At 38.3% G+C, this 15,855-nt stretch overlaps 2 protein-coding genes across 3 annotated transcripts in view; both read left to right on the forward strand.

The window, feature by feature from the left end:
* LOC126401629 (glycerol kinase-like) overlaps positions 1–3,480 on the forward strand; it is a 19,869-nt gene extending 16,389 nt beyond the window's left edge. For both annotated transcript variants that reach the window (XM_050062970.1, XM_050062971.1), the window contains 2 exons: positions 660–746; positions 923–3,480. In XM_050062970.1, coding sequence (XP_049918927.1) covers positions 660–746; positions 923–933 — 98 coding nt within the window. In that variant the 3' untranslated portion in view covers positions 934–3,480. The remainder of the gene's footprint in view (positions 1–659; positions 747–922) is intronic.
* A 2,708-nt stretch (positions 3,481–6,188) lies between these two features.
* On the forward strand, positions 6,189–15,634 carry nfkbiz (nuclear factor of kappa light polypeptide gene enhancer in B-cells inhibitor, zeta). The gene is made up of 11 exons (XM_050062972.1): positions 6,189–6,347; positions 6,425–6,539; positions 9,501–9,589; positions 11,229–11,554; positions 11,693–11,798; positions 11,889–12,035; positions 13,347–13,410; positions 13,502–13,671; positions 13,903–14,013; positions 14,102–14,269; positions 14,497–15,634. Exons 2-11 carry the CDS (start codon positions 6,461–6,463, stop codon positions 14,533–14,535), a joined length of 1,299 nt encoding a protein of 432 aa, XP_049918929.1. The 5' UTR covers positions 6,189–6,347; positions 6,425–6,460; the 3' UTR covers positions 14,536–15,634.
* The last annotated feature ends 221 nt before the right edge of the window (positions 15,635–15,855 follow it).

A 15,855-nucleotide genomic window follows, 5' to 3' on the forward strand; every position in this document is an offset into this window, starting at 1 on the left:
CTGACAGCGTCATTAACAGGCGGCTCGCTCAGTGTGTGACGTGCTCTTGTAGATAAAATATAGGCCTACATTAATGAAGGTTTTGTATTTCTCTGTAATTTAGCACAGTGTTAACAATGTTACTGATGCTATTCTTTCTCACACCTTAAACTCAAACCATTGTGTTGCCCCGCCCAAAATACATAATTTAATAATTAAATTAATATCATAAACATGCGGGCGACTAGTCGACTAATGGCCCTAAATGACGACTATTGGTCGACTAGGAAAATTCTTAGTCAGGGACACTCCTACTGTTTTGCAGCTGCCGGCTACAGCCTTGTCACTCAACACTGGACCACTTCCAAAACTTGTTGTTGCTACGAGTCATTTAGACAGAAAAACATGGAAGTCCAGGTTGAGAAATACCAAACTCACCCTTTAACCTGTAAGTAATGGACATTTTTAATCCTTGTGCTGTTTTATTAATTATCTTTTTTTTTGTGACAAAATCTGTCCTGCACTCAGAGAAAAGTCAAATTCAAGCTAACCATATAGCACTGATAGTTACAGTCACATTGAGGTTGCTTTCTTTGAATTCTGACTTTTTCATAGTTTGTTGTTTTGTTGCATAATTGTTCCTCTGTCTGTCCCCTTTGTTATTTTATGATGACCAAAAGGTGAAACTAGTATCTTCAGCAGCGTCCCTCTGGGCTTCTACATCATGGGCAGCATGTTGATGTTAGTTGGTGCCAGATACCTCGCAGGTCAGTGTTGACTTCCTCAGCATTCTACATGTGCTTATTGCGGTTTCAGTCTGAAAAAACTAAGCAAATACATTTAAATAAATTTTAATAAATGTCTTCATAATGTGTGGTTTATGTTTTTGTTCCATTCACAGAATGTATTGGTTTATGGGTTGTTGTTTTTCTGTTGACATCAGGCCGTGACTAGGCTCGGACTCGTGTAGGCTTTGAGAGCAGAGTGGGACAAACACTCTTCTTGCTGGACCACCACTGGTACTCTGGGTTGCACCCTTTTTCCAAAAAGGCATTCCAGGAGAGAGCTGCTCCTGCTGAATCTTTCTGGAAAACCAGGACAAGTTTAAACTGGGAGGTTTTTCTTTAATATTGTTTTTATTTGTTAAAGTTAATGCATTTTTCTCTGCAGCAGACATCGGTACGTTAAACATTAATTTTAGCAGGGGTGTGCATGCAGTATTTCTTTTTCTACGATGTTGATATGAGGAACATCTGAGCTTATTTATGTAGTCGACATTGTTGTAATGTCCCCACCGCTGTGTGAAGTGAAGTTCGCCATTTAATTTATCGCCACCTGTTGTTTATGTGATGTTGTTCTATCCCTCCACTATGCGCAACAGAGGAAGTTTAAGAGCACTTTATATTTTTGTTTTGTCTCGTGGGAGTTGTGTACTAACACAGTCTAATGTATGTTTTTTTCTAACACTTGGGATTAAGGCACAGAAGGTTTAAGAATGTAAAATGAAAACAAGGGAGGTCTGATAATCTGACGTTGTTGTTTTTTTGGAGGAAGTGGTGAGCTTGTTCATACTGTTTAATGTTTTTAAACAGTAAAAATATGTATTGTGTAAAGGAGAAAAGTGATGAAGGGCAATCATGACTTGGCAGACAATTTTTGGTTCACACAGGAAATGTGAAGACTTAAGAATATACATGTATAGCCCTGTTTCCACCAAGCACTTTAGGTATGGTACCTTTGGAACCAAAAGTAACCCTTCAGACATGGCACCTAGACCCTAGCTCCATTTAGTGTTTCCAACTCATGCACTGAGTAACATTACAAGTTAACGTTCCACCTTAAAAGTCGCCGGCAGTCTGCCCAGTGAATTGAGTTGTTTTTTTCTCATTTTACTAATAAAACTCTCCACGATATGAACAGTGGTTACATGAGCCTCAAAACCAGCCACAACTCAGCCCTGAGCAGAGTGACTGTCTGCTATTGACCAATCAACAGACTGCAGTGTTCACAGCTCCACCTTTTAGTATCAGATCTGTATGCTAGGTACCCCGACAGAGGGGGGACCAAAAATGGGGATGGTACGGAATGGTCCCATTGGTACCATCCACAACTTGTCACAGTGGAAACAGAAATTCTCCCAAAGCTTAAAACCAACTACGAAGATCATTTAGGGACAAAAACTGATGCAGCTGTTAATAGGTGATTTATTTTGTAGACCAAAATGTTAGTGTAGCTTTTATTTAAGTACATGGATCTACACCCTGTATGATTTTTTTGTTGGGTTTTTTGTTTGTTTGTGAGAACTGTCTTTGGTTATGAAACTGACCAAAAATAAAATCACTACTTTCCACATAACTTATATTTTCTGGCTACAAAAAGATTTATTTATCCAAGGAAATTCACAATTGTGTCACTGCAGTGAAGTTCAGCTTTTTTGTATGATAAAATTAATATGGGAATTAATTTAAATTAATTAATTTAATTGTAAAAATTTATTTTAAATTAATTTAAAGGGAGAAAAATAAAAGCATAGAACCAAATATTGCTAAAATAGTTCCCTTTTTGGTATAGTCCTGGTTTGAGGAGTTAAGCTTGATGTCTTTTTGTTCTGTTGCCGAACATTTGTCATATTTGTCTTGGATGGTGGATATGACTTGATCCTTGATGAAAGGTGGAGGCAGAACAGTTATTTTGCTCAAGTGTGTTGGTTAGTGTGTAGGATTCAGGGGCATCTCTGGAATATAATGTGAATGACTTTGTTTTCATTAGTTTATAATCACCTGAAAATAACATTTGTTGTGTTTTCGTTACCTTAGAATGAGCCGTTTATATCTACATACTTCCACAAAGTCCGCCATGTTTCTACAGAAGCCCAGAACGGACAAACCAAACACTGGCTCTAGATAGGCCCTTATGTGATTTTGTGTTGGCAGATGGGAGAAGTCTCAGTTCTGCAACACCATTAGATGCCACTAAAGCCTTCACACTGGACCTTAAAGAAATGGTTTTGTATTAGCTCTGTATAGTTTTGTGCAAGTGAAGGCATGAAATCACTGCGTTAAAAGTGCTCTCAGTTTACTAACGGATGTTCATGATTGAATTGAATAAAAGGGAAATGTCATCTTGAGAAGAGAAGCTTTAACTCAAGTGTTTTACCCTGAATTCAGAGACTTAAAATGACGGCAAGCATGAAAGCAAAGTGTGCTACCAACTCTCATACACGACCTTTAACTGTGAAATTGTTGGTTTTCGTGACGAGTCGTTTCATATCGAACAATGAAAACATGTCTCCACCCTTTTGCTGCTCACTCTGCATGTCATTTCCTCCAACTCCTTCACAGTGGCATCGGCATTAAAAGGAAATAACGCAAAGCAGTACTGCTCTGATTGAAATGTATAAAATGAGGAAACATTTTGTGCTAATGTCATCACCTCTTATGTACAGAAACGTTTATGGAAGAACAAATGTCATGAAAAAATAAACTTTAGTTCTGAAATTTACCGTTGAACTTTGTTTTTTTTAATGTGCAAACTTATACCCAGTTGCGGAGGAAGTATTCTGGTCTTTTACTTAATTACAAGTACTGATACCAAACTGTGAAAATACTTAATACAAGTAAAAGCCCTGCTTTTAAACTTAAGCAGGTGCTTAAGTATGAAAAGTAAAAGTACTGTACTGTGCTTTAAAGTGTTTTCTGTCCATGTTTAAATATTACGTATGATGTTTTGGGGTTAATATTACTGCCGCATTAATGTGTATCTTACATTTTACTGCTGTAGCTGCTTCAGATTGTGCACATTTGAACTCCAATATACTGTTAAGTAGTTTAATCTTCAGGGAATCAAATGTAATCATATGTATCCGAGAACAAACAGACATGATGTATCACATGACAAATGTAAGCTTTGCAACGGCCTCTCTTGTTCATGTTGTATTTACAGAGGCAACACAGACACAGGCACCCACCCATATACTCCCAGTGGCCACTTAATTATGTACACCTGTTCAGCTGCTCGTTAACACAAATACCTAATCAGCCAATCACATGGCAGCAACTCAGTGCATTTAGGCATGTAGACATGGTCAAGGCGACCTGCTGCAGTTCAAACCGAGCATCAGAATGGGGAAGTAAGGTGATTTAAGTGACTTTGAACATGACATGGTTGTTGGGGGGCACACTTTGGGCCCCTTAGTACCAACTGAGCATGGTTTAAACACCACAGCCTACCTGAGTATTGTTGCTGACCGTGTCCATCCCTTTATGACCACAGTGTACCCATCTTCTGATGGCTACTTCCAGCATGATAACGCACCATGTCACAAAGCTCAAATCATCTCAAACTGGTTTCTTGAACATGACAATGAGTTCACTGTACTCCAATGGCCTCCAGTCACCAGATTTCAATCCAACAGAGCACCTTTGGGATGTGGTGGAACGGGGGATTCACATCATGGACGTGCAGCCGACAAATCTGCAGCAACTGTGTGATGCTATCATGTCAATATTGACCAAAATCTCTGAGGAATGTTTCCAGCACCTTGTTGAATCTGTGACACCAAGAATTAAGGCAGTTCTGAAGGCAAAAGGGGTCAGACCTGGTACTTGCAAGGTGTACCTTATAAAATGGCTGGTGAGTGTATTTAATAAGACAGTTTTATGGGAAACTCTAGAGGGTAAAGACAGGAACATATTAAAATGATTTAATCTGTAATTATAATATTAATTTCTAGTTCCCATTTCTGTTTCGTTTCCATAGTGTTATACTCTATATATGTGGAAGGAAAAACAACATCAACTCACGGTGTTGTCCCGGCGTAGTGCGTTTATTTTTAGAGAGAGAATATGCTAACTGTAAATTTCTTATGAAAAGGAAGTATATTTTGAAAACAGTCAATGCATGTAGGACTTGACACGGTGTCCCACAGTGTCTACAACCAACGCAACCAGGGTATCTTGCATGTTGCATCTCGACATCAAAAGTCCATGACCAAACGTTGATATGTGATAAGGTTGGAGTGAGATGGAGTGGATGTGTTGGTCAATCAGAGGCAGAGAAAGGCAGAGAAGGGCGGGTCATACCTTTGCCATCCTAGGAAACTCAAATTTGTACCAAGCATGTAGGAGAACTATGATGGCTGACGAAAATGCAAACGGCCCTATCTCACCAGTGTTTGATTTGTCCGTTATAGGCTACTGTAGAACAACATGGCGGACTCTGTGGGGGAGGACCTGCTCTGTATGTAGATATAAACAGATTTTTTTTTAAGGTAACAGAAACACAGTTCATATTTTCAGGTGATTATACACTAAAGAAAACATACTTTTGAATATTCTATTCAATTTTTGCCAATATATCCCCCTACACCCTACACACTGGAAAAGAAGCACTTAGTTACATCCAACCACTGTTCATCTGTTCAGTTGCTTTTTTAAATTAGTAACCTACACCACACACTCAAACAAGCACTCAGTGTATCTGGACCAAAGCCAAGCATAGCCTGCCTTCCTTTACGTGGGGAAATCCCAACAAATAATAGCTGTTAAAAAGGGGAGTGGTTTGTGCAACAAATGCAACTTTAATACCTACAATACCATTTAGTGAGCGTTAGGCACATTCAGTTCTGAGACAGCGACGCTTCCTCCTGCAGATGTTCCAGGGGTGACATACAGCTTGACCTTTAACAGGTGTGTAAAACTGTAAATGATTATGTTTTTGTGCATTTATAAAGAAAATATCACGTATAAATGTTACAAAACAAAGACAGTACAACTGCTTCCTTTATGGAAAACAGACAGAAAAATATTTGCTTAGTGATATAAAACCTTTTTTTCTTTGCTATGTGAGTATTAATATTTAAAGTTTGCTCAGCAGTTCAGTTACTGATTGACTTATAAAGGCTGTGGCTTCGCGTATGTGTGCAGTGCTCTCAGTTTATTTGCATATTAACTGACCTTTAGTACCTCGTTTACTGTTTTAGGAGTGGACTATAAACTTAATAATAGCATATTGTTTTTAATATGTGCAACTCTTTGCAGATCATCATTTACTTTACACTTGCTTTTCTTTAAAATATTATATCCTAATATAAGTTATAGACCATTTACTGTGTAAATCAGCTTGAAATGTAATGCATAACAATAGTGATCAAACTAAATTTACCTTTTAGCATTCATTCCAGGATCAACTTTAATTCAGTAGCACAAAATGTTTAAGACCTTTATTTTGAAACTGACAGGCCTCGCCCTCTTCACCTGTCAACCAGGAAGTTGAGCCAGGTGTGGGTCATTTTGTGTGGCAGTTGTTCGTCATTTCTGCATTTCTGGTCTTGCGGCGACGTGAAGGAAGGTGCAGGAAGGTGCAGGAAGGTGAGTCAGCTATTTTCATATCCCACCTTGTTTCTGACACTTGACTGGGCCGTGTTGACAGCCACTTTACATTCCAGGTGTGTGACACGGTGTTAATAAATGAATACTTAAACATGTTGGATCAAAGAGGGAACGAGACCAGAAGGAGCCAGATTCTGCCCATGGAGACCAGCTTCAACCACAGCAATAAAGGTTAGTTCTTATCACTGTGGTAATCGGATACACACGTTCACCACTTTCAATGTGTGAAATTGAAACCACACTCTCTAATCCTGTTGTTCTTGAACATTTGATTCCACTTGTATTGTTTTCAAGACTCAGGAGAACCAGGAAGTGCTGTGTGTGTTTAATCTGCGCCACTGCTGGCATTCGAGGGCACATCACAACATGACTTTGACCCTGTGCTTGTTTTAAACACCAGCTTTAAAGTTTTTATATTAAGCTGTTGGCCTTTTAGCAAAGTGTGTGGGAATACTACGACAGTAGAATCCTCAACGAGGATCTGCTTTTTTTTTGAGCAGTGTTACCTGACATGTTAATAATCACACTGAACTTTGAATTTATGCCCTTTAATCCCAATTTTTAGGACAGTGTGACTGCCAAACAGCAGTCTGACAACTCATTTACTATCAGTGGTGGAAAGTAACTAAGTACATTCACTGTACTAAGTGAATACTTAGTAGTTTATTTTATACTTCCACTCCACCACATCTCAGAGGAAAATATTTTACTTTTTACTCCATTTCAGTTATTTGATAATTTAACAAATTCAGATTAATAATACAAAATTAAATTAAATTTAAAATTAAAATTTAATATTTAAAATAGATGATATTTAAAAGAAAAAATAAATACAAAAAAGAGTAGAAAATGCCAAAGACAAGATTTTAAAAGCAGAGGCAATAAATTACAAGGCACCATTACATAAAAGTGGTGATGGTGTTGATGAAATGAGATAAGATGAGATGAGATGAAGAGGGAGCTGAGAATCTGGATGTGAAGAGGAGCGGGCTTTTGACGAGCTCATCCTGGGCTCTGGATAAGGTGACTGGAGGTGAATGGGGTGGAGGAGGGTATAATGATTCTGTCTAAAATGCCAGCTGACAGGAGCAGAGAGGAGAACAGATGTAAAGTTTGGCAGCAGCGACATGAATGGCTGAAGGAGATCGTGGCAACATTTGATTGGAGGAAGAGGTGTGAGTGGGATAGAGAGGTAATTGTGAATGGATGTAGCCTAAAGAAAGTCTTCCTGATTAAAATTTCGCTGAGCTTAATACATATTATTCTGAAGTGGGTCATTCTGCATCATGGCTACTTTGCCTTTGTTACTTTGAAGCTGGTACTTTTGGACTTTTACTCAAGTAAATTGTGAATGCAGGACTTTTACCTGTACTTTTAGTACAAGTAAGTATTAGATCTGAGTACTTCTTCCACCACTGTTTAATTCACTGGAACTTGGTGCAAAGTTCAACAATTAAAAGTACAGTTTTTAAGGTATTTTTCTTGCTGCCAGAGATGCACCAAGTCATTGTTTTGCATGTCACAAGTAAGTCTCGAATCCCAAGTCAAGTTCCAAATCCTAAACTTTGAGTTTGGAGCCCTTAACAAATCATAATGCGCTCTTTACCACGTCATGCAGTTTTAACAATAGTTTTAAATCATGAATGCTTTTAAACATTTGTATTTATTTGTTAAAACAGGTTTGTTGGAGGTTGTTGTATCTTTATTTGTACAACAATGGGAAATCAGATAAGAAAGACATGATGTAACATGTGACATTAATGTAACGTGTAAAGTATTGGATCCTATAGATCCATTGTGTACTAGCCTTTTAAACCGGAGGCTACTGTTTTAAAAGTGTACAGACAGTGTCCCAGTGGTCTTCCAGCCCCTTATCAAAGTCTTTAACAGACAAGCAGCCCGTACGACGTTAAGCAAGTCCAGGTATTTCTTGAATTAGTCTCTCAGTAGATAAGCAACCCAACGTCCACAGGCGCTCAACAGTGACTCCAACATTATTGTCGAGGTATGTCAAAGTCTTGAGTCATTGGTGTTTAAAGTTTTTCGATTTAGTCAAGCTACAGTTAGCTTCCCATTGCAGGCTTTAATGGACAAGGGGACAAAAGAGTTTTTAAGGTGGTAAAGCCTGCACTGGGGGACTCTAAAGTGTCTGCCTGAGGGGAGAAGTTGGTACTTGTGATGAGGACGTGGGCAGGGTCTGATAGAATCTTCTGGGCCTGTCTGATAATGGTTTGCTCAAAGATAGACTGAACTGTGGCATGCTGCCTGACTCCCATGTGATCTGGGCCTTCAGTTGGACACTGAGGTCGCCAAACCAGGCTGAGATGCTGTACTGCAGGATGCTCTATATGGCATGGTAGGAGAGGAGCGACACTTTCTGGTTGACTCCAAAGACCCTCAGCCTGCAAAGGCAGTGTAAGCGCTGTCTGACCCCGAGTGCAGACCTTATCTATCTGAGCACTCCACGTTAGTTCATGGTCGATGTGTATGCCAGGTATTTTTATGATTCAATCTGGGCCATGTTTGGTCATGGATAACCACTGGTGAATGGTTTCTACTGCATGTGAGTAATGTGACTGATTTCAACACTCAGCCACTCCTACTCAAGAAGGTTTCTCTTTGTTACAAACCTGTTTGCCTGATTAAGGTCTACTTACCGAAACGTTGCAGCATTAAAATCTTTGTTTTGGCAAGTTAGGCAGCGGGCGGGAGTTTTTCTACAAGTCAAAAAGTCTAAAATCCTTAAATTTGTGACTCAAGCCCACACCTTTGCTTGCCACCACTTTTTTACATCAGCTCCACTACATTTCAGAGGGAAATACTGTTTCTTTTGCAGATAAATTATTTAAGACTTGACATTTCATTTAAACACCAATTTATTTTGGAAGTATTAACAAGCTGATAATATTATAACACTCACTTGTCCATTTTTCTAGGGTATGAGAACTTTATTTTACTTAAGAGCAATTTTGAATGCAGGACTTTTACTTTTACTTTTGTTTTTACAGTGTATGTGTGTGTACTTGGTGTCACTTAAGTAAAGGATGTCAGCTCCCACGCATGTGTTTGCCAACTACTTCTGATGTATGATGTAAATTTACGATTGTTTAACCGTCACTTTCCCCCCCTCAGGCCTTTTTATCACTGATCTCAGACCGCCCGAGTACGTCCACGCTGTGCACAAGAAGACAGTGAAAGAGCTGCTGCTGATGAGACGCGAGGTGAGTCACGGGTCAAACCGGTATTTGTACAAGAACATGACAAGACAAGTGTAGTTCAAGTTTTATACTAAGGTTTGGATTTCACAGAATATATTGCAATCGACTTATTACTCATGTTTTATCTGTTAATTTCTTCTTGAGTGTGTTGTCTGTCTTGCTTAGTTTACAAGGAGAGACAAAGTTTGTTCAGTATGAGGAAGCAGTGGAGCATTCCTTCACTCCACTGATAGGCAGCAAAGTCCAGGTTCTTAGTATGCAAATCATTTACAGCACACGTGGGTGGGTAAAAAAAAAAAAAAGACTATGCCACATTACAGTCAAGCTTTAGTAAAATAAAAGTGTTTCTATTATATATTAATGACGTCAAGTTTTTAAAAATGATCCCACTATTTAATACTCCGGAGAGGATTCACAGCTGCTTTTGACGGAGATCACAACAGAAATTAATAAACCGAGAAGATGGTTTGACAAAAAACAAATGATGTTATTTGGAAATTGAAAAATTGATACATATACGTGCAAATGAAGATAGATAATGTTGATATAGAAGAATTGTGAACATCCTCAGATCCACAGACCCTGGGATGATGTGTTTGCTCAGTGACCGCCTCACTGATGTTAAAAGCTGGATGTCAAAACAATTTCTTCAGCTGACTCAGACAAAACAGAGATTGTTGTCATCGGTCCCCTGTTGGATAATATCAAACCTGTTGCCAAGGAAATCTTGGAGTCTGGTTTGACAAAGCTTGTGCAATCATGTTTTTATCATCTTTGAAATATTTAAAAATTACGATCCATTTTCACTTTTAAAGACACAGAGACAGTTTTACACACGTTCATCTCTGCACGCCTGGGTCACTACAACAGCCTCTTTTCCTGCCTGAATCAAAAATCTATTAATCGACCTCAGACTGTACAGAGTTCAGCTACCAAGAGACATGATCACATCACTCCAGTTTCAGTCCCTTTACACTGGCTCCCAGTATGTTTCAGATTTTAAGATTGTACTGATTACTTTTAAGGCTCTTCATGGTCTCTCTCCCAGCTATATCCCCATACGTACCAGGAAATACTGTGTGGTCCTGCAGGCAGAGGTCTTTTGTCTGTCCCAGAGGCCCGTGGGAATCAGGTCGGCCAAATCGGTGGTCTCTTTAATGTCCCTTCTTAAAACATACTTTTATTTGAGAGCCTTTCCTGATACTGAAAATAAACACTGTAAATGATAATAAAGTCCCAATGTCCTTCAGTGAGCTGATGATTAATTCCCAATGTCTTCAACTGAGTTCTTTCTAAGGAGTTTGTTATTGTTGCTAAAATTGGTCAAATTTGTATGGCATATCAAACTACCAATATTATTCATCATAAATAAACAAGTTTCAACCATAAAATGTGATCAGGTTTTGGACCTTGTTCACTTTTGTGTCGGGATCAGCTGCAGACTGACTTGGCAGAGATGGCTGCCTTCTTGTTTTTACATGGATGAGTGTATTGTGGTCTTACTACCACTGGATGGCACAAAAGTGTCTAAGCAGAATGAAGTATAAGGTCCAGTAAAACCTTCCTTGCTCCATGTTGAGCATGTCTGTTGATGTTTTGTTTTGTTTTGCTCAAAATATGCTTGGAAATATTTTTCTTTCAGAAATGGAACCACTCACAGGACGACATCTACCCGGTCCATAAATTAAAATCTCCAAAATCTGAAGCTCCTGTCAGTGACCTGAGTCCTCACCAGTGGGACCCTCCAGGACCAGGAAATATATTTGATATTACAAATCATGTCCCTGCTGCTTCTCCTGAAAATGGACACATTCCTCCACAACAAATGCAACATCAAGCTCTGCAGGGACCAGCGGCTCCGACTGCTGAAGTGAAGACTTTATTTGACTGGCAGATACAGAGAGAGGGACAGAGGGTTGGAGAAGTGTCTCCTGAGACGCTGAGCATGCAAGATGCAGATGGTGACACGTATGTATTATAAAGTTTAGAGCTAAAAGTAACAGATAAATGGTTAAAACAAATGCAAACCGAAACACTGATACATAAACATCATTTGTTTATGTTTTCCATCATTCATTTGTTTTGTTTTTCTTCTCCATCTGTCAGAGCTCTCCACATCGCAGTGGCACAAGGTAAACGGGCTCTGGCTTATGTGCTCGCTACAAAAATGGCTCAGTGTGGCTCTGTGGATGTGAAAGAACACAATGGCCAGGTACAAATTCTTAACAAGCTTCTTCATCTCAATTATTAGCGCACATGTAACGAGACTAACATGCTGTAAACCCCTTCTCTTTGAACACAGACAGCTCTTCAGATAGCAGCCGCCACCAATCACCACTTAATAGTCAAGGACCTATTGGAACATGGAGCACAAGTCGACACTCGAGACCTGTGGGGTCGTTCTCCTTTACACTTGTGTGCTGAGAAGGGACATTTTCTCAGTCTTCAGGTAAGATTTAACCGTGAGTGCATCAACACAAGTCACGTTCAAATGTCACTGATTCGACATCAGTTTAGCACCGGCTAAAATGTTGATGCAGCGTGTTTGATTTCAACCTAAAACATTAATTTTGACTCCCTTTTTGAAGGCCTCCATCAGTCATTCAATTTTTACTTTATACTTTTTACTTTGTAATCATATACGGTACGTGCGTACCATTACAGGCTTCATTGGTATGACATTTAAAGTGCTGCCAAAGCACAAATACAATTAAGAGACAGTGAATGAAACAAATGAAAAAATCTTTAAAAGAAAGTTTAATAGAATCACAATAATAATAAATTCATGTGTATGACTGTATCCATTTCAGGGTTTATAATGTTTTTTTGTTTCATGTAATTTGTAATACTTTTTACTCTTCTAAACTGCTTGTTAAGTAAAAAATATCTCAAAGTTAAGTTGAATTTTAGGGATCGTTATTTTAATTGAATTTTTACTGACAAAATGAAGATGCCATTGATTACAGCTGAGCAGAATAAGTGAATATTGTGTGGGCTTCATTACTCGAAGTTCAATTTTTGAGCAGTCTGCAATGCTCAGCAATCACCACTGGGTTGTCATCATATCCCTCATTCCTTTCTTCCATCCCCATACTCCCAAGAAAACAACAAAAAACAAAACAAAATAAAGAAATAAAATAAAATCTAAAAAATAAAACAAAGTAAAATAAATAACATTAAAAAAAAGTATACTTAACAGCGGCATAAATATAGAACAGTGCAGTCACTACAGTTGCACTGGAGCCCGTGAGGTGGGGGCCCACAGAGAGAATAGGCCCTCCAACAATGTGTTAGGTGGAGAACGGGCCCTTGTGAGTGATTGTCACCTTGAAAATATGCCTGTGTTCAATTAAAAACTTTTTTATTTTTGTAAAACAAAATGACATACTTATTCTACAACTATGACGCATGATAGCGTGCACTAGGGCCCATTGTAACTCCTTTACGCCATTGATACTCTCAACCTTCCATCAGCAGAGTGATCACACTAACAGTGACAACACTTTCACAATCAGCAGTTCATTTCATTTCCACTGGGTGTCCACACTTTGCAGGCTCACAAAAGGGTCTGTGACAACCAATCTGTTAAAAAAAAAAAAAAAGCATTATACCACACCTCCTCACTAAGGTAAATGTTTCTGTCTCTTCTTTGCTCTGAAAACTTTTCTAAATCACTCCAACAACAATGTATTCCAGATTGTTCCTTGTGTTGTAATATATTTTTCTTTCTACACTGTCTTGTTTAAACTGCTTCCCACAGAGCATCTGGAGGACCCTGATGGGCAGTGGGCAGCTGATCGATATTGAAATGTTCAACTACGATGGTGAGTGTGTTTTATTTATGTTAAAACCTGGTATTTATGATGCTTCTGTAAAGTGTCTTTGTGATTAAATGCTGCGGTTCTCTGTCTGGAGGTTTAACCCCGCTACATGCAGCAGTCCTGTCTCACAACGCTGTTGTTAAAGAGCAGAGGAGTCTGGAGAATCTTTGCTCATACATGGCAAAGGAGCTGGTGCAGAAGACACAGATGTATGTGGAGTGTATAAGAACTCTGCTGCTCATGGGTGCCTCCTGTGGGACAAAGGTAACTATTAAAACTAATGGGGAGAATTTGACTTTGGTCCATATGAGTTTACAGGGTTTTTTAAACTTCTGAGTTATTATAAACTGTTCTGAGCAAAACATGATGCTGAATTTAGCAGCAGACTTCAGTAATATAAAAGAAATAACTTTTGGCATTCATTGTTTTATATGATATAAAGGACGGTAAATCAGTAACACATTCTCAGCCCTAAATTACATATCATTTCTGCAGGATCTAAAAAGCGGACGGACGTGTCTTCACATAGCTTCCGAGGAGGCAAATGTGGAGCTGCTTAACATTTTCCTGGACCTGCCATCTTCACTGTCAGTCGTAAATGTTAAGGTAAGTTGTTTTTTCGTAACAGAATCAAAGTGAAATGAGTGTAACACACACACTGCTGTGTAACATAAAGTGTAACTGTATGTTGCAGACATTCAGTGGGAACACGGCCCTGCACATCGTCAGCTCTCTGCAAAATCACAAAAGTCAAGTGGAAGCAGTGAAGCTGCTGATGAGAAAAGGAGCGGACCCCGGGACCAGGAACTTTGAAAATGAAATGCCGTCTCAGCTGGTGCCTGAAGGACCCACCGGTGACAAGGTACGCTGTGTGAATTCATGACTACAACAAAGGTAATGCTGAAATGTGAGGCATTTGAAAACATACTGTAACCTGAGTATACAAGAATATTGAGACAATTAACCAACAAAATAAGTCAAATTATCAACAAACATTAATGATTATAAATTATAGTGTGTGTTGTCTGAGAATCTACCCGATCAGTTTGATAGACTGAGTGATGATTTGAGTTCTGTCTTGTTTTCCAGGTGCGGCAGATCCTGAAAGGAAAATATTTTCATGTTTAAATGAAGCTCAAAAACGCTGTCAGTCAGACAGTCCAGTCTATCTTATTATTATTTGCCAAAACCAGGCAGATGCTGGTTGTTTCTGTGAAACATACCAAATTGTTCATTACCATGTAATGCTTAAGGAGAAAGTGAGGATATGATTTGTGTTTTTGTTGTTGTTTATCAGCCTTTTTCATTTAAGAGGTAACTTTGGTATTTTTTAACCTTGTCTGATGGAACAACAATTTTTGAAACTGGTCCAATGTAACCAGTCGGCCATAGCACCTTAATTTTCGAAAGCCAAAAAAAGGGTCCAGGTTGAAAAATACCAAACTTGCTCTTTAAGCTGATAGATCCAGATTGCTATACAATGAGCTAACATGCTCCGTAAATCTGTATTTGTTGTGTTTTGGATGATGATTTATGATTATTGCTGAAGCAGTCAATCCTGTTTGAAGAAATTTCACTGCTAAATTTTATATTTTTGGTTTATTTAGTTCAGTCGAAAGTAGAAATGTTATGCTGAATATCATTTACATTAGCGGTTAGCATGCTGTAGTTTATTTTAAAATCATTCTATTATGGTGTCACTAAAGTCGTGTGTGTGTATAATAATGTACATTTTCCTCAAAGGTTTAATATTTTAGTTCAGGTAGAAAACATAGATGTTCAATCACTGGACTGACATATTCTGACACTACTGTACTGCATTGTTTTGTCAAAACATTGTGTGATGTTATGACATGAAATTTATCACTCGAATCATTAGAAGAGATTTTCGATATGTTGTACATTTTGAACTGTTAGTTTTGTTTTGTTGATGGGTATGGGAACGTTCTGCAACAAGTCATATTTTGCCGTACTTTTTCTTTTTTGGTGTTCATAAAGTCAAAATAATGTAGATTACAAAAAGTTATTAAACATTTTATTGTGAAATACATAGTGCTGACACATTTAGAGTAACTTTTTTAGTGAAAAGCTAATTTTGAATTTGATGTTTTTCTTAAATGCAATGCTTTTCCTACATTTGTAAATGTTTGTTTTAATCTGAATGTCTAAAATGATCAATGTACCAAATGTCTCAGCTTGGGATCAATAAAGGTTTATATCTTCTTAAGTTTGTATGTTTACTTCAAACCAGAGATCAGCTGGGGTCTGTTTGAACTCTCTCTGTACTTGTTTTATTAGATCTTAGTGCGGCGTTTGACACAATTGACCATCAAATTCTACTGCAGAGACTGGATCACTTAATTGGCCTAAAAGGTTCTGCACTAAGCTGGTTTAAATCTTATTTATCTGATCGTTTTCAGTTTGTTGATGTTCATAATGAATCATCCT

This window comes from Epinephelus moara, chromosome 15 (genome assembly GCF_006386435.1).
Source record: "Epinephelus moara isolate mb chromosome 15, YSFRI_EMoa_1.0, whole genome shotgun sequence".
NCBI lineage: Eukaryota > Metazoa > Chordata > Actinopteri > Perciformes > Serranidae > Epinephelus > Epinephelus moara.